General features: G+C 33.9%; 1 protein-coding gene across 1 annotated transcript; it reads left to right on the top strand.

The window, feature by feature from the left end:
- Window positions 1-27,002, top strand: LOC128982387 (protein ERGIC-53-like; the record flags this gene model as incomplete). Its single annotated transcript, XM_054401345.1, has 8 exons — window positions 1-286; window positions 12,167-12,223; window positions 14,467-14,564; window positions 16,578-16,750; window positions 18,254-18,353; window positions 22,872-22,995; window positions 23,778-23,940; window positions 26,891-27,002. Coding segments are annotated over exons 1-8 (993 nt in total), but the record flags the coding sequence as incomplete, so codon positions are not given.
- Window positions 27,003-27,451: the final 449 nt, after the last annotated feature.

The raw sequence follows: 27,451 nt of genomic DNA on the forward strand, positions 1-27,451 counted from the left end.
ACTGAAATGTAATCCATGTGTGGCCCTATTTTACTCAACTCAACATAACCACAACATAATATAGCTAAGATACCTACAATTTATTTATTTTTCTACTAATTGAATTTGATATTAGTTATAATGGGAGCCGAAGTGAGGTGGTTGTGTTTTAGTGCATTACTACTTTGTTTGTTGAGTGGCATTTTAAGTAATGCTCCATTCTCTAGATTTGAGTACAAATTTAGTTTTAAACCTCCTTACTTAGCACAAAAAGATGGGAAAGTGCCGTTTTGGGAATATGGAGGAAGTAAGTATATAATGTACAACCTAAACACATTACTTAAATATTTAAATGTTATATTTTCTTAGGAATGTAACTTTGATCACATTTTCTTCAGGCCTAGGGCCTACATATGCTTAGTAGTTAGGCCTAACTTACCAAATGTGCTATGGTAGGTGCGACCTCAACTTCTGACATATTGCCAGCTTTTCCATCGACTTGTAACTGGTATTAAAATGTCATGTTTATATTAACCCTCCGAGTGTCCATAGTTTAGGCCTTAATGTCCGCCTATTTTTGGCGCATTTGCAAGGTTTTATTAAAACGGATCTGCGAAGCTTAAAACAATATTAATTCTACTGTATATACCATTTTGTTTGGAAAATCATGGGCTTCAATATTATACATAAAACATAAGGAACATTAATCAATATTTTCAATTCGATAGTTTCAATCGATATTAGCATAGCCCAATTAAGAAACTGTACCCTTTGTTTCAACAAAATTTTTAGGTAAAAAAATATTTTGAAAAATTTTCAAAAAAAAAATAAGTTTGCGCTCAATGAAATTGTATAAATTATAGGCCTATAAATATTTGAAAATAGCCACTTTGTTCTAAATTTTATGAGGATTACAAATATATAGTAATATAAGGAAGTAGATTTGCAAATAAATAAGTTATGGGCAAAAAACAGATTTCAGTACATAGCGTTTAGCTAAGAATGCATAGCCTAACCATAGCTAGGAATCTGGCTGATAATTTACATCAATATCACTAACCTACTTCTTCAGGATCATCAACCAGCCCTTCAAAATCACTTAAATCTTCTTATAATGCACCACGTATATCACTACTTTTGATTTTTAACACTAAAACAATGATAAACGTAATAAAACACATCAGTCATCGGTCCGAGGTTAACCAAGCTGTTTACAAATACACACGTCAGCTATCTGCTACAATATTTTCGGAACTAAAATGAATAGCGCTTAGAGACAGACCTCCGGAGAAAGCTCTGAATCTAACAAAAAGAACGATACCTAACTCGATCCAGTTCAATCCGATTCAGTCAGTCATAGAGCCTTCGCCGTAAACGATGTTCGTGTGTCGAAAAATCGACAAGTGACACTACACAAAGTGTGTCGTGAGTCGATTTTTCGACAAGTGACGCTCGGAGGGTTAATAGATACACCTTTACTCGGGTCTCAATAAGCCTAAAACAAGCTTACCAATTAAATTTTAACATTTAAAAAATATCTGTAGGCCTACGCCTAGGCCCTAGTCTATTTCTTGTTCCTTTTTATTGGATCACATACTGAAATCCCTTCACATGACCAAAAATCATCTTTAGGAAAACAGTGTGGTGGTTAAAAGTTAATTAGCGAGACTCATTCAAACATAAGTTAAGTAAAAAAAAATAATAAATAGCCTACAGCATTGATCCGTCCGATTAGGCCTAGGCCAACTGCGTCAAGATGAAAGTGTAGACGGTTGATAGGCTTGTCGCTGAATTGTATTTAGCTTTGGAAAGTAGGTGCCTTGCTCAAATCACATTATGTGATTTGAGTACTTAAAGGCATTTGACTGTGTCTCACATGATGTTCTTTTTAAGAAACTTGAATTCGATGGTGTTAGAGATTGTGATCTAAATTTTTTCAAGTCATATTTAACAGGCAGATCTCAGTTGGTAGATATTAGGGGAAATGTTTCTTAAGTTTCAGAGGTCAAGCATGGTGTACCGCAGGGGTCAATATTGGGGCCCATTTTATTTTTGATATTGATAAATGATGTTAGCTTTAATCTGGACTGTTTTTCTACTGTATATGCAGATGATACATCATTGGTCTCTTATCATAATAACCCTGATGTACTAAGTAATATGGTCAAAGATAGTTTTGAAAGAGCTGTGTATTGGTTTACTGTCAATGGGCTTTTTATGAATGAAGAGAAAACTAAAAACATGCTTGTGTCTATGACTAATAACAGATCAAATCAAAACCTGGAAAGTAGTGTAACACTGTTGGGAATTTCTATTGATAGTAAATTGTCATGGAAGAATCATATTGAATTAGTTTGTAAAAAATTATCAAGAGTGATATGTTTATTGTGTAAGTTAAGAAAAATGTTACCTGATGTTTATTTAAAGATGGCTTATTATGCATTCTTTGAAAGTATATTGAGGTATGGTTTGGTTGTCTGGGGTAATGGCATTGGTATTGATGATGTCTTGATATTACAGAAAAAAGCAGTTAGACTTATAACCGGTTCATCTTTCCCGGCACATTGTAGGCCTTTGTTTGTGCAAACAGGGATTTTGACTGTGATTAATCTTTACATTTATGAAGTTATAAGGCTAGTGAGAAAAGATATTGATAAATAAGTTATATGTCTAGGACTGATGTTCATGATCACTTTACTAGGTTTAGGAACAAAATTGACATATCTAGATGTAGATTGACAAGAACACAAAAGTATCATCACACTCTGGGTTTAAAGCTTTACAATAAACGGCCAAACTACGTTGTAGATATTACTAGTGATAAGGTATTCTTTGAAATTCTGTATAAATGGCTCGTAGAAAACCCAATGTACCAGATTGATGAGTTTTTAAATTCTGAAATAGTTATTTGAATATGCTGTCATCCTACATAGCTTTAAATAGAAAATAGTATTAGCTTTAAAGCCTGACACTTGTTTAGACTAATTTGACGAGATCTATTGTAAACAATGTATTTACTTAATGGTCAATAAATTTCTTATTCTTATTAAAAACTAGGCTATTTAACTCATACAACAAACTTAAGCTAGGCCTATAGCTTATTTTCATTTTTATTTTTTTTAATTTGATTAGGTTATATAACTTGAATAAATTTAAATAACTTTAAATTTTTTGTAGTACAGTTATATAGGCCTAGGGCCTATGAACTCATTTTAGGCCCATTAAAAGTTGTGTGGTCTGGCGAGAACATTTATCCATGGAACACATTTGAATTTTTTATTGTGCTTACAGTTTGTAATTGTTATTTGCAGTAACGGTGATGTTTAGTACTTACTATATAAATACCCAGGGCCCGCAGCTTTGGAAGGTAAAAAATTTAACAATGTTATTGGCAAACCGCATATGAATATTTTACGGAAAACTTGTAAACATTTACCTTATCAATTAGGCCTACAATGACTAAGTTATTGTAAAGAAGGGCAATCTATAGCTTCGTTTTATTCATTAAATAAATGCCGTTATTTAATATACAACTCGTAAGTTACTATTACTAATTTTACATCTGGCAAGTGACTTGTTGGCAATACTGCGAGTCCGGGACACACACACTGCGCATTCGCCCACACGCCTCACCTACACTTGCTTGTTTCTAACTTCAAAGCTCAAACTCTTTCGTCAACTCATAGTCGTTTTTGATGTCCGTTGTGAGTCATCATAAATTCAATGTTTTTAGTAATTTAGTTCAGTGTAGTTGTTACGTTACGGTTAGCTCAGTGTTGTGCGAATTCGAACTGTGAATATAGACGTGGTTTTGATGATATGCTAACAGCGTAACATTACTAAGTTAAGTTAACATGGTTTAGGCTACATTGACCATCTATGGACCCTTTCATATATTTAAACAAACTCAATACTGTATATAAAGGGTTTATAAAAAATACTTGCAAAACGTTCGATATTGATATATCGTACGTTGGGTTTATTGACCCCCAAATACCTTTTTTGGGGAGGAGGCGAAAATTTAAATCTCGCCCCGGGCGTATATTACCCTCGGGGCGGCCCTGTAAATACCTTTAACTTATGTATTTCTTTCATTTAAATTATTTTAACACTGTCTTTATTTTAACACATAAGTTAATAGGCCTATAGGATTAAGTTATTTGACCCTATAATAACACAAAATGTTGTAATTTCTTTCCAAACCATTTTGTAGAGCTTTAAAAAAATAGGCTAATTTAGTTTGTTGAAGCGTTTACGCTTAACAGGTTTAAGTAGAAAAAAACAACTGTACCGGTAAATTTAAAGTTCCCATGTTATTGTTGTAGCCTAGACAATATGTAAACTTAAACCGGCCTGTAAACTAAACTAACTAGGCTTATTGATATTTCACTAAAATACCCCCGCCACAGCAAACCTGCAGACTAAGCGAATTTCCATTTGCCTGAATTGATTTTAAATTAAATCTATTTAAATAACATTAGTTTAACCTAGGTTTGCTGCTGCAGGGAGGCTAAAAACTGTTTTTTAGTAAAATAATAATAATTTAGAATAAAATAAATAAATCAAAAACTATCCATAAACAAGCAAACTACATGTTACAATATTCTCCAGAAGAATGAGGTGGGAATTTTATATTTAGTTTTTTTTTATTTTATCCGTAACCAATAACCGTACAAAAACTCTTTAGTCTTTAATATACTAAATTATTTGTTTTTGAAGCTCTTTATAAAGGTCCTGAGAGAAATTGGGAAATTTTGTGTTTTGAGGGTCAAAAATGAGAAAACCCAATTTGACCCCATAAAGTCCTCTGTAAAACCCTTTTACCATGGTCCAATCATGCTGGTTTGAGAACTCATTTAAGTTTATCCCGCATTACACCTTTACCTAAACCAAATGTTATCAAAATGGGACAAAAGCTCTCAAGTTATCGCGTTTACGGACACATATATAAATCCATAGGGTATACATATATAACTTTTTGAACGGTTGGCGTTTTTGGCCTCTAGGCACATCAAAATGAAAAAGAAAACTGGTCCCGGGCCTTGACGCCTACGGTAATATCTACTTCACTTGTAGGGAAATTTGCTATAATACTTTATCATCTTCGCTGTCGCAGCAAACCTAAGTAACTTGTTAAACTAAAGATAGTCTATTTAAATATGGTTATAAATAGGCTATGCCATTTTTAAGGACATATTTGATTGAATATCCAATCAGGCAAATGGAAATTCAGTTAGTTTTCTGCGGCGGGAGTATTTTTTTACAACATAGCCTAGTTAAAGTTAAAGAGAGTAAAAAAAAGTTGATAGCCTACCACAAAGCAAGTCATAAAATGTGCAATATAACCCCCTCCTTAAATTGACTTATATCAACCCGATACACAAACTCAACAGGATTAAATTAAATATTTGATAACTGCCACAGGTACAGCACTGTTTGGAACAGTTTAAGCATTTTTCGGACATTGTTTTTTTTTTGGTCTCAATGTCCGTATGTGCCTGTTAAATGTTTTGACGACCTCAATAAGCTATGAGAGAGTTCTTGACAAGTATCTTAAGACGGGGAAACGATTCGTCATCCAACCTTGTAATATTTTTAGGAGTCATCAGACAAAATCAAAGTAAAATAACCCCTTATTTATATTTTTGAACCATCTTGTATTTTTCTGATAATGATAGCCATATATCTTACATTGAGTGGTCTCTGCTAGGCTAAGTGCTGTAAATCAATTGAAGTGATCTTGGTGGACTGGTACTTCTAGGTGTCAAAACTGCAAAGCTGCCAAAATTTCAGCAAGCAACCTCAACAGTTTAAATGATGAGTAGTTGAGTAGGGACCTTTCAGGCCTAAACTTCTACGTAGGCTTATTTAAAATGTGTTGATTTCCTATTAAAGTGCTGAACTGTCCACACATTAACGTTGTATTTCGGCCCCTAAAGCCACAACAACGTGTTGGTTTTGGGACTTTCTGCAATGGACTTGAATTATATCTCAAAATCTTTATACATGAATTAAGTTTAACATTATTTCTGGGGAAATATTTGAGCATTTCAGGCTTGTTTAAAAATTTGTTCTCAATTTATTTTGAATATTCTTTGAATATATGTTATAAGCTATGAAATGATTTTTTTGTTACATGTAACTTTGATAGTCAATATATTGGAATAATAGGAGCGAGTTTTTACTTAGTAGCTGCAGAGCTGCTTTAATTTTATTTTCGGTCACTCAACCAAAAATATAGGTTTTTTTACTTCTGCTGGGGTCACATCAAACATCTTGGCCCTTGGGTCCCAGGTTGAAATTGGGTTTATTTAATAAGAGATGATTAAAAAAAGACAAATGTTTATAACATTACTCATAAATGGTCATAAAATATTGTCCATTATTTCCTGAGATTATGGTGAAATTATAAACGTCTCCTGTACTGCAAATGTATCCTGTAGTGAAATTATCACCCACCTATTTGTAGCAAAAATCGTGAATTTCCAATTGCACATTCTTTGTAGACGCTTTCTGCGACCGTGGTTTCCTGTGTATTCTACAGCTTATTTTACAATAGCCTAATCCTCCTGAAGGCCTCTCCATTGGTAAATGTTCACTCTTAAAAACATAGTTCAGGACTTTTTTTATTGTCACATCTAGTAGGCCTATTCTAAGTAAACTGACCTTGATGACTTGACTTAGGAGCTTCTATATTTTGAGTACAAATCAACCTAAGAATCTGTCCAGATTGTGCAGGGCTTTTGATTTATTAAAGAATTTCCCATATAGGGAATAAGCTAGGCCTACTGTATTAATAATATGAAATGGAAATGATTAATCTTTGGAAATTTATTGCATTATGTTCCTACTCTCAGCTGTCCCAGTAAAGTAGCTGTAAAGTTAATAAATCTTTCGTTAAAACATGTAATCTGAGAACTAAGCCAGTTAAAACTATCTGAACTGAAAAAAATTGATATAAAAAGTAAGTCCCTGATCTTACTTAAACTTCTACTCTGGATTTTTCAAAAGCTTAAGAAACCTCTTTTTTTCTCAATTTTAACTGGAAGGTGTTTTTGCTTTATCATGCCTTTATCTCCTCACTTAGTAAGCGATTATATATTTTAACTGCAGAACGGCAATGGTTCTTCATGTTTCTAATATTTAAGCTCTCTAGTTCTTCTATTATTTCACAGGTCCTCAATCATGACGAAGGAGACTTTCAAACCGCAAAATCACTTGACCCCAGTTAGACTGAATTTTAGAATCTAAGATGCTTTATAGTAGATATGGAATCTTGGTTTAATCAAAATACAGTAGGTAGGTAGGTTTGATGTTAGTGAGAAATAACATTTTTGGCCCTAACATCCTATTTATCAAACATAGCAGTATATCTATGCTGTATATAATTGCATACTGTCAAATTGAAGAGTCCTTATCGAATGGCATTGATGTAGTATGTGGCATACTTATACATTAGTATGTGAGTCATAGTTGATTTGAATGAGTATAGCTTAATCAGTAATAGATGGGTTACTTAGACTGGGACCTGTTTTATCATTCAAGTTAATGGAAAAACTGGTCATAGTCTAAAATCCATAAATATTTAACTAATCCTTTTCTACTTTAGAAAAATAGTTAATCAACAAGATAAGAACCAAGCATATAAGTCATGCCTTGTCAATCATCCATATTAATTTAAGATAAATGAACTGCATCTTATATTTAGGTAAAATATATTTTGTCTATTTATAGATTTACAATCAAATCGTTACAGTTTCTATAATAATTGCTTAAATAATACAATAAAAGGTTTAAATTACCTGTATCCGTCAAATGATCCTGGTTTGTAGTTGGTTGACTACAGCTGTTTCATGTTAATATTAAGACATCTTCAGGTTAAATTGTTTTTACCTTGTTTTGAACTTTAAACCTTATGACGACCATTCTATGGAATAAATCAATGCAACAATTTGACATGAAGATGTGTTAATATTAACATGAAACAGCTGTAGTCAACCAACTACAAACCAGGATCATTTGACGGATACAGGTAATTTAAACCTTTTGTTGTAAAAATTAGTGATCCAGAGGCTATACCATAAAAATGAGCTTAAATAATGTGTGAATGTGTTTTTATGCTAATTGTGTTGCAGTTTTTTTCCGTAAAGAATTGAACTTTCATTATTTTCAAAAGTTTTTACTTTAAGAGGGCTCTACACCTTTACCAAACGACTGATCACCACCTGACCACCTCCGTATTACTCAAATTCTGAGCTTATTAAAGCACTTATCGACTTTCAGTGAATGGGAAAATGTTTCTAATGAAATAAACTAGGTTTTTAACATATTTTAAAGTATTTAATTTTTACGAAACATATTTTATTCAGGGTTAAAGGCAATGAAAATTGGTTATCTTCTTCTACATAAACCTTAAGAATTTAAACAAAATTAGAAGTTTTTCCGTTTTAAAACCCTTATAAGACATTGCAGATAATTTCCCCCTTGGTAGGACTTGACAAAAACCAATAGTTAACTCATAAATTGAGTAATTTGTGAGGGTTGTTTGCAAAACACCCCTGTACGAAGGAACTATCACCGCCGAGGAGATATTCGTCAGTGTTGCCAACCTGTTTCTCTGCCCATTAGGACATGGGACGGGTGTAATTCCCCAGAAAGGCTCACTGTGTCCTTGAATTGGATAACTATAAAGACACAATATTTGTCACTTGACCCATATCGTAATTCTTGATAAATGGCTAAGTCAAAGCATTATATTCGGGCTTTTACCATTCAGTGAATAATATGATCGATAACGTAAAAAAAATATGATTAAACCTAATAAATGGTAATACACAAACATTTGACTCAAATTAGTCCTTCCATAATTTTGTTATGATTATTTTTACAATAAAAAGTATAACTTCAATAACATCGGGATTTTAAAGTTTGCAATCACTATTGAGATGCAATGTGAAGTTTCTGCAATCATTACTTAGTACCGGAAGATCGAGCCTTGCTCGGTTGTGGTTAATTGGGTTTAATCGGACGATATCGTAAACAGACATGCTTAGTTTAAGTGCTTCTCGCACAGATTTGTTCTACTGTATACCAATTAAACCCCCAGATGTAATTATTATACTTGGAATGCCTCTATACTTTGAGGATTATGTTTTGGTGTGAGAGGGCTAAGTAATATAATCAGTATTTGATCGGAACTATTTCCCCCTATATCGAGTAATCTTCAGTGTAGGTAATCTTTTCTCAATTGTAGACTCTCGCTCATCTGTATCGGCCTTGTCTGGACTCCCGCTAGTCCGGATCGGCAATTGTGATTTTTTTTTAGCGGCACAGTACAGTAGAACTCCGATTATCCAAGCTAAACGTGACCAAGACTACCAAGGATAACCAAGAAATCGGATAACATGGCAGTAAAAATTATTACCGGTGGAACTGCATTTGCCCGGCTATCAATACTGTGGCCTGGACCTGGAACAAAATTGAAAAAATGGGTTTATACAGTACTGTATTAACCGTTCCATATAATCAACATTTCTTGTAAATATTTTATCATTTTTCAAAAGCTGATCTGGTTTTTTCATATTTTCTACAAATGTTTCACAATTATAGCCGCTTTAGGTTGTCCATGTTGATCTTCGTCAATGATAATGTACCGTGCATGGTACCACCCATTGTCGCCAGTACATTTACAAATTTCAGTAATTTTTTAATAGTGAAAACATTTTTTTTACATTACATAAGAGCTACCTGATTTCCTGCGTAACCTCTCTGTCACAATTTTATTTGCTTCAACTGGCATCAATTTGGTTAGTTACTGTTATATATAACGTAAATTATATTGACCTGAAAAAAATGCAGAGTTGAAAGGCCTGATGTGTTGTTCCGATGGTCTTTTGTTTCCCTTAATTGTGAATAATAGTTGAAACCCTCAATGAAGGTTTTAGTAAAGGTTTCTTGGATGCAGTCATATTCTAATAAATCACTTGACTTTTATGGATACATATATGTAATGTCCTTGGTGTACCAGTTTTATTCAGTCTTGAAGGGCTTTCCTCTGCAATGATCACAAAGTTAAGTCCATGTTTCCTACAAAAATAGTAGCACTTCGGCTAACATCCTCGTTCATCGTTTGTAGGAATCTTCATTTTGTAGATTTTCTTCATTATATAGGCTAATAACAATTAATAGTAAATTCTTAAAAAAAAAACATTATCTCTATTTTTTTCTACTTGAGGGTGTTCAATGACTTCCCTATGTTTCCATAGTAAACAAATCGGCTCTTTCAATGATTGTTCAAGAATTAATATAGGTATAGAATTAGCCCCATGTCAAACCATGTTAAATGAGATTTAGTTGCTTTTGTATTTTCTTTATGTTGTCTATTTCGAGCGTTATGTCATAACTTGGCCAGTCAGTTACCTTTTTAAAAGCCTTGTCCGGTACTAATTTTGCAATCGGTTTTAAACTAACTTCTCGATGAGCTAGACTTGAAACTTCACACATAGCTCATAAATGAATGACAATGCAATATTATATCATTTTATTTGCATAGCTAGTTTTTATTAGCTCACTTTCTTGTCCGGTTTTATTTTATCATTTTATTTTCATATTTCCCTTGAGCTATAAGCACCATGGGCTTCCGAAGTTTCAATGTTTACATTTTGGAAGAATGTAAATAATATATCAACTGGAGTCAGCTGTAAATACTATGATTTGAAAGTTTGTTCAAAGAGCAGAGGTTAAGAGGTACAGTTTCTGCTCCCGAGAGATTTAAAAAATAATCAAAATTTCAAAGTAAAGATAAAGATCTGATTACAGATTATCAATTGCATGCGCCCCACATTTTTGTTTTCAATCTTACAAGTATTTTTTTCTCTCCACATAGCCTATTTATAAATTATTTTCTACTTTTTAGTGCGTTAAAAAACGTGGTATTAAAAAAAAATTATATACAGGGGGTCCCGTAAGTAAACAGCCAAACTCCGGGAAATGGTTCTATGAGTCAAATTGAAGAGAAAATCAAGAATAACATTTTTTCCAAAATCGCTTCGTTAACCAGATATCCGCCATTTTGTATATTTTATATAAAAATTTTTATTTTTGAATTGTTTCAACCGATCTTTATAAAACTTGGTATGTAGGTTAAGGTAAAAAATACCAATGTTAGAAAAAAGATTCATCTTGATTCAACTTAAAATTTCAAAATGGTGGCCATTTTAATTTTTTAAACTTAAATTACTCATAAACGGCTAATGTTATGGAAAAATGTCAAGTACACTTTTATTTAGCATTTTTAATTCCCTATCAAACAATACCAAGTTCAAAAAGATCGAATAAGAAATACCTGAAATTTCACGATTTTTAGTTGTAAAATGGGGTAGAATAAGGCAGAAGCTAGTCAGGTTTGCCCCATTTTACAACTAAAAATTGTAATATTTCAGCTGTAAAAAAAAAACGTCTGTAAACATTTCTGCTAGAATGCTCATTTGTGTGTTAAACTAATTTTGGCTGTGCAAATGATATCTCAAATTAAAATTATTTTCTCAAATTGCAGTATGATAACTATAATATACAAAGTTTTTTTTTGACGATAAAATTAAGCCATAGGCATATAACAGTAAATTAAACACTATACAGATATTCTTTGAAACTATTTTATCATAGTCACAGAAGATAAATCTGTATACAATCTTCTGATTGGTTTGGATTGCTCAAATAAATACTATCTTTCTGTAAAAGATTCTTCCTAATGAGTGTAAAAGTTAAATTTAAGAGTGTGAAACATTGTCCTAAAAGGTTGAAAAATTAAACTTGAAGGAAACAATCCTGTGTTTAGGTCTTATTGTTTTGATACAATTGAAAGTATCATTAGAAGATAAATCAATATAAATGACCGTATCTAATTTATAATATCTTCCCAAGCATTATCCCCATCACCAAAGCAGGATTGCTGTTATGCACATTTTCATAGTAAAAACTAGTTCCGAGTTTATGCCTAGCTAGGAAAAAACCAGTCTTATCCTATAGACTCATTGGATTTTTGCTAGAAATCTTTTCACCATTTTGATGAAGCACCAAAATGTTGAAAATATCATAATTTTTTAAACATCACTTTTGAGATTGTTTTTACCGAAAGATTATTTCTTGTTAAGTTTATAGAATATAGATTAATTTAAACTATTTACAGATGCGATTGCCAGTGCACAAAATGTGAGAGTTGCGCCATCACTAAGAAGCCAGAAGGGTGAGAATTGTTTTGAAATAATTGTAGGGTAGTTATATAGGATTAGTTATATAGGTTATATATAGCTAAGTTATATAGGTAGATAGGATAGTTATATTCTGAATGCCAGCATTTTTCCTAGAAGCATGATGCTATTAAATAAAGAACAAAATAAATTTTTAGCGGTTCTACAATTGAATATAGCCTAGGCCTGCCTATCAGCATTTCAAATTAATAAAAATACAATAATTGTATTTTTGACATAATCTTATCTTAGGAAAACCCCTTTTTGGTACAACTCATAGATTTTAAAACTTGACAGGTGTTGTCTGATAGCCTATTTGAAGCAATAAATTTTATTTTTCATAAGAAATGTCTTGTAAAAAATTGTCAAACTGTCAAAAAAAGTTACACTTTGAAGCACTGTCTTAAATACAAACTGATCAACTTTTATATTCAAATGGATTAAAATACCGAAATGCATAGTATTTGTCTATTTAAATGAATTAACAAACAACATAACTGAACTGTATAGAACAATTGTTCATATCTGCTCAGTATTGTCATATCCATAGTAACTATGACACATTTCACATTTGTGTCAATAAGCAACATTCACATTACTTTTGTCATAACAAATCTAAATACTTTGTTTGAAAGTTCATTGTTGGTGATGGTGAGTTAATGTTGTTCAAAGGTTTATTGCGGACATTTTCCATCACGAATGTAAAAAACAATACACAACGTTTCGGGATCTGGAATCTGATCCCGTCTTCAGGTGAAAAAACTTAACTAACACATTACAACTAACAATACACAAACGCCCAACCTAAGTTGGAATACACTACCGAGGGTAGTAGTAAAAAAATATGCACTGTATAGCAGTCAAGTCATGATACAACATGCAATTAATAACAAATCACAAAACACTATAATCTATAAAAGGTTTACGTACAAAAAACTCACACAATGGAACACTAACAACACCGTACGCTATGACTCCACCAATGAGACTGAACCAACATGGCTGACCAATCGGAAACACGGAGACAACGGAAATGGCTTCCGGTCCCTGGAAAAGTAAAACCAACAAAATGGCGGAGCGATGTACGATGCCGCAAGATGGGTGTTAATTATGTTTATTCCTATCACGAGTTTTACTACGAGTTAACATAACGTGCGAATTTTGAGGAGAACTCGTTATTTCCCTATTTATTGAACAATTAAGTTCCCTATCCTTTAGTTCCTTGTTCAAAATGGGTAGCCAAAGTGGCCTTATTTCAACCGATGACTGACTGATTGGTTGGTCTGCTAATTTAATGTATGAGGCTTCAATGAGTTTACGTTTGAAAAAATGAGGTTCCTTATGGACAATTTTTGCCTCTTCAAAATTCATACGATGATTTTCGGACCAGCAATGATGAGCGATCTTAGATTCTTCCACTAAACCTTTTTTGGTGTTTTCTCTGTGTTCTTTGATTCTAATGTTCAACGGTCTTTTTGTCTCGCCATAGTAAGGCCTGGAACAATCATTGCAATTTATTCTGTAAACACAGTTTTTAGTATCCTGAGTGTCATTTTTGGGTTTTGTTTTGACGAGACTCTGCCTAAGTGTGTTTTGTGTCCTAAATGCTGTTTGCACATTAAATTTCCTAGCAACCCTTCTGATTTTTTCCGACAGTCCTGACACATACGGGATTGACATGTGGACGAGTTTTTCCTTGCGATTTTGTAAAGGTTCACGCGTAGCCCTATCTTCCTCATTCCCTATCAGTCTCATTGGTGGAGTCATAGCGTACGGTGTTGTTAGTGTTCCATTGTGTGAGTTTTTTGTACGTAAACCTTTTATAGATTATAGTGTTTTGTGATTTGTTATTAATTGCATGTTGTATCATGACTTGACTGCTATACAGTGCATATTTTTTTACTACTACCCTCGGTAGTGTATTCCAACTTAGGTTGGGCGTTTGTGTATTGTTAGTTGTAATGTGTTAGTTAAGTTTTTTCACCTGAAGACGGGATCAGATTCCAGATCCCGAAACGTTGTGTATTGTTTTTTACATTCGTGATGGAAAATGTCCGCAATAAACCTTTGAACAACAAATCTAAATATCTAGACATTTCTCATATAGGTAGGCTATTAAGTTTATTTGTATGTCAGCTGGAATACAGTGCTGGCCCAAAAATATAACAGTGCAAAGTTTTCCTTTTCAAAACTCTTTGTGGTCTCTAACTAATCATAATCAACATATTTATTTGTTTAGGTGCAATATGGTCAAAGCTAAAAACCAACTTTCAATGGTGGGAAGTTGACATTCTGTTCCGAATCACTGGCAGAGGTCGGATTGGAGCTGATGGATTGGTAAGTTTTCCGAGTTCTAAAAAATTTTTCTATAGTTGAACCTTAGGCTGTTTAGATACTTTGAGTTATGTCATGTTTAATGGTATGCATAGTTAAAGATTCAATTAGTCAAACAAAATTGGAAAGTGTAGGAATATGCAGAATGGAGTTGGTTGAGACAAGATAGGGATAGAACTTTTAATCCCAAAAATTTATAACTACAATTAGTGAAGTTTTTTTATTTCACAATTAGCTTCATAACACATTTGACACATGTAATGGTAATAATTAAAAAGTGTTAAAAAACAATCATACAATTGTAGTTTAAAAGACGATTGTTTATTTTGGCAGACAAATAACGCAGGTAGGAAAGATTGAAGTTAACAGAAGTTGCCAACCTTAGCAAACAACCTTGCTACTATGTATCATAGCTCATTAATTCTTAACATACTCTGATTTCACAATAGGTCCTGTTTTAATTTCAAATGATTTCTGTTCTATTATCTGACTTTACTTTTTGACTTTTTGATGCACTACTGGGAGCAAAAAATATATTTATAAAACCTATATCTTAGTTTTAATTTGTAAGTAAGGATTTCAAAATTAGTTGGAAGTATACCAGAATAAGACTCAGAATAAAAGTGTTTGTCAAATTGTCTCTTAAAAAGTTATGCACATATAGTTATCTACATATTTTGCATTATGCACAATAACTGTACTGCTAACTGTAAGTTCTAGTGTCGTTTAAAGGCTTCAGTTTCACTCAGTCCTGTCTGCTGATGGTAGCTCAGTTGACTAAGGCGTTGCAGTGACGAGTGTAGGGCTGAGGTCTTTCTACATGGGCAGATTCAAATCCTGCACATGTGCAATCTATGTCTTACTAGTATTTAGCTTAGCTGGTGAAAGAGCCCACCTTAATGAAAGGTTTACAGTATATTTGGAAGTTGATGGCATTAGTGATTTTAATAAGGATTACACTCAACCCCTCTTTTGCTTCTTTTTAAACACTAGTATGAGGATGAGGACACAGGTTTTTCTTTTTGGGCTCTTATTTTGAATTAATATGGTTATATCGGGTTAAAAGATATAGCCTAAAATTTTTAAGGCATAATAATAGGACATTTAAAAAGATAGTGGTTATAAATCAGCAAAGTAGATAAGAGCTATTACATCTTAAGCGACCAAATGTTACTTAGTGTGGTGAAATGCAGTAGTATGAATGTTAATAAAGATACCTGGGCCCAATATATCTTTCACTAACCACTACTAATTAACACACATTTCCTGTCCTAGTTCAAACTCTATTGGAAAGAAGATAACTACATTGTCATATTGCACAATAACACCTTAGCTGCCTATCACAGCCAGCTTTTGTGATGTTTAATATATCTAATTAATATAGTGAACAGAGAAATAATTGTGTAAATGGACTTATTCTGATTCGTAATAGTAACTTGATATAGCTAACGTGAATTCAAATATTAAATGCATAAATTTGGAATATTGATCACCAGACCACGACCATTTGGTAAACCTATTGTCTATTGTCGAGCCTACACCCTTCCCCAACCCCTACTATAATATCTACTCATTCTATTGGTACTCATCCAATATGAAGATGTCCTCTTTCCCACACACACACACACACTACATTCCACTACTTCGTCGTCTCTTTGCGCGGGTGAATCTTTTGGCTGCGTGCTCACCTAGTCTAGTTGCGTCACGTGACCTTACGCGTTGGACTTGTGTCTTGTAGCGGATCGCTACATAAGGAATGGAGTATTTGGGCTATTATTAAATTGGCTTACCATATTTTACAAAGCGATCCTTTAAGCGAAATGTAAAGCAGTCAAATGTGTACTTACCCAAGCTGGAGACCCAAACAGGTGGTTCAGGTGGTCTGAACTGTATTAAAACAAGTATGGGAGTTATGAGCAAAGTCCTACCTCTATTACCGGTAACACATTTGTGGCAATTCCTAAGTTAACTTGGGTTTGTTTCCCAGTAGTTTTTAATTTTCGATTTTTCTTTCAGGCATTCTGGTTCACTCAGAACAAAGGAGATTATGATGGAGAGGTGTTCGGAAGCTCGGACAAATGGGTTGGTCTCGGAGTTTTCTTTGACTCTTTTGATAATGATAACAAACACAATAACCCATACATCATGGCCGTCATCAACGATGGAACCCGACAGTTTGACCATGCTAAGTAAGAAATAAATGCAGTTTATTAAAAAAAAAAAAAAAAAAACTGTAGCATTAGAACAGAACACAACCCACCATGGTCTTTGTAGATTGATTGTGAATGGTCAATCTGGTTTCATCAAAACATGGATTTCCCAGAGTTGGTTATAAGTTTGCCATACCACTATCAAGACTGGTGGCTAGCGGAAAATGTTTGGCTACTGTTGCTTTTTCATATTTCTAGGGGTGGCTGGGTAGCCGAGTTAACAGTGCTCAAACAGTATCCTAAGGATCCCATGGTGGATGGATGCTATAGCCAGTTCCTATACCCTATGTTGATTCTATACCCAGTTATTGGGCTATTTAATTAGTGATGCAATCTAATAGCTGGGTGACATTACACATTAACAATACAGGTGTATGGACCATCATCTCACAAAACTACAACATACGTCATGATATAGAAAGACACTCTGACAAAATATAAATGATTTAAAACATTTTTGTTGAAAATTTCAGATCTTTTGACAATATTTATTACTAACAATATACTATTTTACACTATAGGCGAATACATTACACGGTTTTAAATTTCAACAGTTTGGCTAGGGTACTTCAAAATATTAAATTGTAGGCCTATCATAACATTTAAAGATAAAATTAGATGCATTAAACGGGTTGTGAACTTAGCAATAGTAACATAATATCTAAAACAGTCAAAAATGAACTACTAGCCTATTTATTTATTGGCATAAATTGCTCATAATATGGTCAAGGAAATCTAAATTGATTCCTGTCGTCTTTTAAAATGTGAAGGCTTAACATAACTTTCTATACAAAACAATTTAAAAACAACACTTTAAGCTTGTTTAAAACTTTTTAAGTGAACTTAGCTGAACTTAGTCTTATAGTTTGTAGGTCTCATTCCACCCTCTTATTCTACCGGTGTGAGCCAATTAAAATGTTCAGTATAAATCTTTTCAAGGTTTTTAATTCTTCACTCTAAACATATCTTTAGTTGTAAAATAGGTGCCATGCTTAACAATATAATGCTTCACATAAAACATATGAAACGGGCAAGCTATTCACTGATATTTCCAACAATACACGTTCTTCTAATGTATTATGGAAAATCAATATTTTTCACCTAAAAGTCATATATATGTCATATCCTGCTTTGCATACTCCTCCTTACTAGTTTACCATTTTGAGGTAAAACCCTATGGCTGTCCAAAGTTTGTAATGTTCAGGTACTGATGTGAATTTTTTTATGAAACGTCCACAATGTAGGCATTATCTTCTTGATGGTCTGAGCTATAAGCTGTATACAGTTTTATTTCAATTGAGCCCCAGATGAATGCAATCATAGTGTGGAGGCACATTCATAACATTTTGTTTGTGTATTGGTAAACTTGTGTTCTTATTGACTAGTGTATTTACAGTATATGATCCAGTTAATCAGCTGTCGACAAGAATATAAATAATTACTGTTCCACTTTTGTTGATTTTCAACTTACAACTTTTACAGTGACGGAGGAAGCCAGATGATCGGTGGATGTTTGCGTGATTTCCGAAACAAGCCTTTCCCAACAAGAGCTAAAATTGAATACTACATGAACACATTGACGGTAAGTTCATATTATAGTATTGGCAGTTATTAGTAATTAATCTATTAATCTTATATTATAACAACGCCTGCTTGTATATTTTACGTGGGTCGTCCAAAAAGTAAAGAACTTTTTAGCATGGTTAAATAAAAACAAAACATATCCAACGACAAACTTCATTTACAAAGCCACTATACTTTATCCTTATTTTCTATGTAATCCCTATTGTTGTTAGTTAAGACACTTGTTGTAATGTAATGTAATGGAATACAACATCGGAATAGAAAACCTGGTCCCACATTACTTTGAGAGATTTTAGCCATGTTGTCACTTCTTATTTAAGTTTCTCGTCCTTTCCAAACTGTCCCCCCCCCCCCAAAAAAATGCCTTTGACTTTGTAAAAAGGTGAAAATCACTCAGTGCTAGGTCAGGGCTGTAACTGATGATGAAAGATTGTCCACTTTAGACTTTGAAGTTCCTGCCACGTTCGTGTTGAAGCATAAGGCCAGGCATTGTCGGGAATGAAAAAGACTTTGGCTGACAGCGTTCAACATCTCATGTTTTGAATGCGACGGAGTTGTTGTCAGTCTCACAATAGGATTCTGAGTTTATTGTTGCACCTCATGACATAAAATCAATATGGATTAATCCCTTACAGTCCCAAAAACTTTTTGAGCACTCAAAAATCAGGTTAAAATTTTCACTTCACATTTTGTAGGATTTCCAAACTATCAATGTAGGCTATATATAGTTTATATTTATATCACAAATTCATATAAATACATCATGGGGATTGGTCAATATTAAGACCCTTCTATATGAACAATAGTACTCATAAAATTATATGTATTCCCTTTATTGCTTTGACCGCATTTTATTGTAATTTAATTTACAGTCAGTTATATTATATTCAAACATTTTTATTCATCATAACTAATGTACATTGATGTAAAAGTGTCAAAATACTTAAAATAAAAGTACTATATTTATTTCTGGGAGGTGGAAAACTCATCAAAAGAATATAAAGCTAAATTTATTAGTTTACTATATGCTCTTTTAGAACTTTCTGAAATGTTAGGGCTTTTTCTTTTTTTATGAATTTAGGGACAAAATTTAGAAAAAACTTTCCCAGCATATGAGGGGGTTTAAAAAAAATAATTTGCGAGGCTGGACAAACTCCCTTTCCCTCCTGAAATTATAAGAACGCAATGAATTTTCAATTTAATTCTTCCTTTGATTCTTTTTTTTGTGATTATAATTGTTTAATGAATATGTTGCTATAAACTGTGAAAATTTGCATGTAAAGATTAAAAATTTGTACCAATGTAAAACTGTTGTAAAATGTTCTTTTGCTGAATCATCTCGTTTAAGCTTAAGTAAGCATAATTCTACTAGGCTAGCCTCATTTTGCTGCTTCAGAATGCTATCTATGTTTAATATTTTGTTGACCCATACAATGCTAAACGGAATGAAAGATGAGAGTGAATGTGAGCAAAATATATACTTTTTAGATTTTGGGGCATTCAAATTACAATAAAGAGACATTTTTGATCATGCAAAAATTCCAGAGTTAATTTTGATTAGGTAACTTATATGTACATGTTAAGGCATACACATATCCTCTGGTAGAGAAGATATTAGTTTTATTCTGTGCATAAACATCTACATCAAGCTAGCCTAGATGGGCAAACAGGCAAAAATAGTCAATGTTTTAAAATACCCCTGCCGCAGCATACCTGCAGACAAAGCGAATTTCCATCTACCCGGCTGGAATTCTACTAAATTATTCCCTTAAAATTAATTGTCCGATTTATTTTCTATTTAGCCTACATATCATTAATTTTGATGAGTACTTAGGTTTGCTGATACAGGGAAGAAGATATGGGGTTTTTTTTATTGAAATATTCATAGCGTAGTATGAAGTAAACAAAATTTCATTAAAATATGTCCATAGACAAGCAAACTACAACAGTTTATTTATTCTCCATAAGAATAACATGGTAATTTTAAATTTACACTTTTCTGGGGATTTTTTCCGTAACCGTTAACAATACAACAATGCTTCAATATACTAAATTATTAGGTTTTTTTCAGCTCTACAAAATGGTTTGGAAATAAATTGCAAAATTTTATGTTTACAGGGTGAAAAATTGGAAAACACATTTTCACCCTATAAAACCTCCCATGAACCCCCGTTCCCATAGTACGATCATGCTGGTTCGCAAACTCGTTTGAATAAATGTAGGTTTATACCAAATTTCATCAAAATCGGATCATTTTTGCTCAAGTTATCGTGCCAACGGACACACACATATATATATATATATATATATATATATATATATATGAATTTGAAAGAATAAGAATTAATTAAGAATTAAAAAAATTCGTTCCCGGGTCCAGGTCTTACCATGAGACCTACGGTAATAGCTTATTCCCTATGTGGGAAATTCGCTAAAACTGCAAAACTAACAATACTTAACAAAACTCAGTCAAACACACAATTGAAAGATTGTTTGAAAGTCGAGTTTCAATTGACGTTTGGCGTTTGTTAACATACATTAATCATCACACATCTGTATCACATTGATAGCACGGTTCAAACAGACTGAAAGTAAATATTTGTTACCTGTGGATTCATTTGGTTTAAACAGTTTGAGCCTTTGTTTGCATCCTAACGATGAACAGGCTGAAAAAGATACAACCAATTTAAGTTCTAATTTAACGACACTTAAAAAAATATCACTGCAAGATGATTATATAATCACTTAGAAAAAATAACTTGATAAATTGAGTGATTTAGATGTGTATGATTTGTATTAGTAAGTATACACTTTAAACTGAATTTGGTGTTTTAACAACTAAAATATTTAAGCAAGAGTGATTAATAGTTTTATAATTATTTTAGAAAATTCACCGTATAAGGAAATAAGGGCGATTTTGGATTGAAAACTGGGCTTTCCAATTTTGACAATCAAAACATAAAATTTTGCAATTTCTCTCCACACCTTTTTGTAGAGTTTAAAAAACAAGTAATGTTGTACATTGAAGTGTTGTTGTAGGCCAAATGGTTACGGAGAAAATTCCAAAAAACTGCAATTTAAGATTCTCTTGTTACGGTATTCTTATGAAGGACGAGTAATCTGTTGTAGTTGGCTAGTTTAAAAATATATCATTTGGATCAAATTTGATTAATTAATTTATTTTGTATTCAGCTATTAACATTTTGCTATTAAAACTCACCTTAAAACATTCCTTGTATCAGCAAAGCTAAGTACTTATTAAACCTAAAATATCATTTGAATAAGTAATAAATCTGACATATTTAAAGAAATATTTTAGTGAAAATGTAATCAAGCTAATGGAAATTCGCTTAGTCTGCAGGTTTGCTGCGATAGGGGTATTTTGTTTTAATATCCCCACTCCTATGAGGCTTGGATCAAATTTGGTAAATTTATTTATTTCATACCCAGCCATTAACATTTTGCTAAACAACCCTTTATAAGATTTATTGTAGAAATACTAAAAACTAACGTTTCTGTACACAAACCTAAGTAGAGTAGAACCTTGATTATTCCCGGGTAAAGGGGGGAGAGAGACCACGGATAACTGAAAACTACGGTTAACTGGACATTACATAAACATACATTACAATTTACAAACAAATAAAACCGCTTACTATCTATAGGCCATTAATGTGATAATTTGTATATTAGCTTTGACTATTATAATACAACAACTAGACATTCCATCCCTATGTTAAAGTTGTAGCCAGGTTTTTAATACAATTTGTCTTAGTTGATGTGAACCACCTACAGATTGTGCTGATCTAAATTACTGATTTCTGTCAATTACATGATGGCTTTTACCAAGCCAAACTGATGGAATGACTTATTATGAGCTATAGCAACTGTTGTGACCCAGCAACTATGTCAGTAACGAAAAATAAGGTACAAAATAGAGTTTTAGATGCTAGTGCAATCTGTGACTGGCTCACACAACTACATTCTTTTTTAGTAAAAAATTGGCGACAGCTGATCCTTATAGATGGGTTGTCTTCTTCTGTATCCAATAGTCAATGATATTAGGCTACATCCTCAAAATACAATTAGTAAACTATTGCACAATCATGATGTGATTAGGCGTTAAGGTCTTAACCTTGGTTCAGTAATAAAAACTGTAATGTTTAAAATCACAGCTTACTAAAACTAAACAAAAAAATCCAAACACTATTCAGCAATAAATCATGTAAAGAACAGAACAGAAAGTCTAGTAAGCTACTGCTAGTCATAGGCTATTGATGCTACGTGCTGTTTCAGGACAGAAGAATTTAGTAATGTAAAAACATTAGATAACTCCTAAAAAGGTATAAAATAAAATCATAGTACTGTACTTGTAAAGATAGATAATGACAATAGTCGTAAAATAAGATTATTATAACAATTACATAAAAACATCGCTTATTCTTTAGAATCCAAATCCATTGTTGTAGCCCCGAAACTGCTATTTAGACTAAAATAAGGCCTATATGTTATGTAGGTCATGTTCCACAATGGAAACACCAACAATGAGGCTGACATGGAAGTATGTTTGAGAGTGGAGGGGGTGACATTGCCGTCAAGCGGACATTTTGGTCTCTCTGCAGCCACTGGGGGACTAGCAGGTAAACTACAACTAAATAAAGAATATTATAATGTCACTACTTCTGTCAATATTGTAATTTTTCGTAGCAATTTTAAAATATTGGCATACCAAAAGGACTACTAATTTGTAATTTAAGTTTTAGATTTTCTTTACAAATTCTAGGAAAATATCACTATATAGCCATACTGTGTAGCTGTAAACTCACACAAAATCTCTAAAGGGTTCTGTGAGTGTAGGCATTATCCATATAGCATGAGGGTTTTTAAAATTTTATCTAAAAGCTCACCATATGGTGAGTCGGTGGCTCAGTCGGTAGCGTCGCGGACTTCGGGCCCAAGGCAGTAGTGTCGAGGGTTCGGATCCTGGTCACTGCCACAAACTTTTATCAGTACAGTTCACCTTTGTACTGTATCGGCTCACCCCTTGCTTTGCTGGATACGTTCCACGCACAGATCTGTAGTCTATGTGGACGGGCAAATGCAAGGTTAAAAAAGGCCGCCAACCCCTTAAAAAAAAAAAAATATTTAAAGGGTTTGAACAACTATTTTGTTGGGAATCCATAAATATTTTCTATGTTTACATAACTACCCTGTAAAGTAAAACCCCGTTTTATCCAAAACCGCAGTAAAATTCAATTCAATTGACAAATTATCCAGGTGACGAGAATTGTCCGCCGTAGCTTTGGAAGTAGGCGCATGGACTCAGTCATTGTCGTGATGCCACTGATCCTCCTAGCTTGATTTGCTGACCTCTTGATGACCAGTAAGGGTAATATATTAATTGCTGCTTTTTGTGTTGCAGATGACCACGATGTACTGCATTTCCTGACCACCAGTCTGTACCCACCCGGAACTTCACCCCAGGGAGCAACCGTTGGTCAAGCAGGAGTCAGTCCTGAGGACCATGAGAAACTGGCCAAAGAGTACGCTGACTATCAAAGGAAACTTGATCAGCAGAAAGAAGAGTGAGTAGTGCCAATCATAGCAGTAAACTATAGCATTCAATGAATAGGACAAAAATCTTCAGCAGCATATCTTAGATCAAACCCAGAACTACAGATATGTAACTTTTTATTATTTTAAGCCTGGAAATCCAACCAAGAATTAATTCCTTACGGCCATTGAATTGCAGCCGTTGTGCATTACCAATATTTAGATCATTCAGGGTGTCTAGTTGTCAGGAAAACGGGAAAGTCGGGAATTAGTACTAAATTTCAAAATGGTCTTGAAAAGTCGGGATTTAGTCTTTACTGTATTTTGATATCAACGTCGGAAATTTTTATAATTTTGCCCCTATCGCACTAGACGACAATCATGTTTCCGTGACCGCGCAAGACGACGATCATGTGTCAGTGACCACGGGAGACGATGATGATGTCTACACGGGCGCGGGAGATGTTCATGACTAAGGCACGATCGCGCTAGACAACGATCACGTTTTCGTGACCGCAGGAAAAGTGATCATGATTTTTCCCCAATCGTGCCAGATGATGATGTCTTCACGGCCACGGAAGATAGTCACGATTTTGCCAGACGATGATTACGTTTCTGTTACCGCGGGAGTCAATGATGCCTACATGGCCGTGGGAGATGTTCATGAGTTTGCCGCGATCGCGGAAGACGATGATGATATCTACTTGGCCGCGGAAGATGTTCATGATTTTGCCGCGATCGCGGATGACGACGATAACATTTCCATGTCCGCGGCAGTCAATGATGATGTATACACAGTCGCTAAAAATTTTCTTGATCCAAAAAAATCAGGGCTGTGCGAATAGTTCGAAAAACGAATCGAATCCGAATCTTTTTAGAGATTTGATTCGGATTCGAGAACGAATCTACTGTTTCTAACTGGATTCGGATTCAGAATCGATATTCGAATTTACTGGTAAGAGATCCGGGTTCGGATTCGATATTCGAATTTCTTGGAAATAGATCCGAGTTGGGATTCGTTATTCAAATTTACTAGATTCTAATTGAATATAATTTTCAATATAATTTTTTAGACACTAAAAAACTACTTGTGCACTCCGATTTGCTGTTGACTGGTTCATGTTAGGAACCTGACCAACTTGGTGTTAGGTTTTAGGCACATTAGTGTAGGTCGCATTTGAACCCTATCTTGGCTATCAGTAAACTTAACCTCACAGTGTTAGTTGTTACTTGTAATAGTAATGCAGACATAGGCTTGTGTGGAGGATTAACACCGAGGTGTATAATAGGCTGGGCCTATGTTTTAGACTACACAAATTGGTAGTCCATCACTTTTAGCGAGTAACTTAGGCCTAGGTGGTATGCCTAACTTAAGCCCAATTTTTTAGTTTCAAAACTTCAAATAGGTAGGCCTAAATTTTATAACTTTTTTATTTGGCCCATTTCAAGAATTTTTTTAAGCAATTCCCTAAGTTATTTCAGCCCCAGAAAATGTGGTCTAAAAATGTGAAAATTGGTACTGCTGACTTTCCTCGGATTTGGATTCGACTCTGAACAGGTTTAAATATTCGGATTCGATAACAGCTTTAAATTTCAGATTCGGATCCGATCCAGGTTCGATAATAGGTTCAATACATACCCGACAGGTTCGATAGTGAGTCGGTGGCTCAGTCGGTAGCGTCGCGGACTTCGGGCCCCAGGCAGCGATGTCGTGGGTTCGGATCCTGGTCACTGCCGATAACATTTTATCAGTACAGTTCACCTTTGTACTGTACCGGCTCACTCCTTGCTTTGCTGTTAACGATCCACGCACGGGCGCTTAGTCTATGTGGACGGGCAAATGCAAGGTTAAAAGAGGCCGCCAACCTCTTTAAAAAAAAAAAAAAAAAAAAAAAAAAAAAAAATGGCTGTAAATTTGAGATTCGGATTCGACCCAGATTCGACTCGGGATTAATTAAAATGTTCGGATTCGATAAAATCTGTACAGCTATGATTCGGATTCGGATTCGAACCAAAATTTCTGGATTCGCACAGTCCTGAAAAAAATCGAAATTGGCTAGTTAAAATTGTTCATTGTTGCATTTTTTCTTTACTTGAAAAACACCCCATTATCCTAATAATACTTAATGACATAATGACAGGGGTTGGTGAATTGTAATCAAATTATTTACAAAATTTGGTTAAACTATAAAAATTGGTATTAATATCAAGAATCAATAATCGATACATTTCAGAATCAACACATCACTAATTGTTGAAGAAAATAGTCTTGAAAAATCTGTAATTAGTCTTGAAAATCCTGGAATTAGTTTTGAATTTTAAAATGGAAATAAACTAGACACCCTGTCATTTGATTTTCAAGATGTTCAGTCATTCCAGTAGACAAACAAGGTGGATTGTGATTGGGAAAACTGATGTAATCAGGTTCTTTCTCTTACGTCTCTCTTCGTGAAGAAATTGCTTGGAACCATTAGCTTTGTTTCTAGATCTGACATCAGCGTACTGCACTCTGAAGGAATGATTTCTATAACAATATACCGGGTTCCTCCATATTGTGTCTTCTTAATTCAATGCAATCAGATAGGATAACAATATACACCGGTACTTAAATGCAACTCTAAGATGGCTTGCTGCAGAGATTGGTACTTGCATCATTGCTGTTCAACGTGTATACTGCCTACATTACACTCACCAGGGAAAGAGCGTGGGACTCTGGTCCCCTAGGGTCCGGGCTCAAATCCAGCCCAATCACCAATAGATTTGTTCTAAGTGATAATGCCCACTAGGCCTAGCCTGAAGTAATATGGTCATGGGCCTAGCGTCCTATTATGTGAAGGTGGGACATGCAAAAAAACAATGTATATATTCCACTCACTCTTCCTCAGAAATTGGTCTTATATGACATTCAAGCCATGTTAATGGTGGTATCATACCAAATGCTTTCCAAATCAGATTCATCACAGAAATGTATATTTTTTGCAGCTATCGTAAAGAACATCCTGAAGTTGCGAAAGACTCAGATGCAGATCTCGATGAGTGGTACGAGTCAGACAATCAGCGAGAGCTGCGTCAGATCTTCTCAGGCCAGAGCCAGGTAAGCTATTGCAGCAGCAACAATTATTTTATGCTTCTTGTTTTAAAAATTTTAAGTAATTTTTATCATTAGCTCTTAGCAGTAATTAAACTGGAATCTTCAACCCATGAACCAAGAATCAAAGTTAAAACTGTGTTGCTTTGGAGGAATATGTAGGAGTTACTATTTGATTTTCAGCGTTTTGTATAGCTTTAAGTAATTTATGCATCGCTAATAAATATTAGTGATGTTAACTCAACTGTCAAACATTACAATGAAACTATTTTCCCAGCTAGTACACCTTTAACATCTCATAATCCATTGTAATACAATAGGCCTAATGTGCCTACCAAGTCTTGTGTTAAAATGATTCACTGTAGAATACATGTCTACGGTTGGTATTTGCGAGTATTCAGGACATACACAAAATGACAACTATTTTCTTTATAAATGGATTTTTTTGTTTCTTG

This window comes from Macrosteles quadrilineatus, unplaced genomic scaffold, assembly GCF_028750875.1.
Source record: "Macrosteles quadrilineatus isolate MER2022 unplaced genomic scaffold, UCM_ALF_1.0 Scaffold_240__1_contigs__length_144371, whole genome shotgun sequence".
NCBI classification, from domain to species: domain Eukaryota; kingdom Metazoa; phylum Arthropoda; class Insecta; order Hemiptera; family Cicadellidae; genus Macrosteles; species Macrosteles quadrilineatus.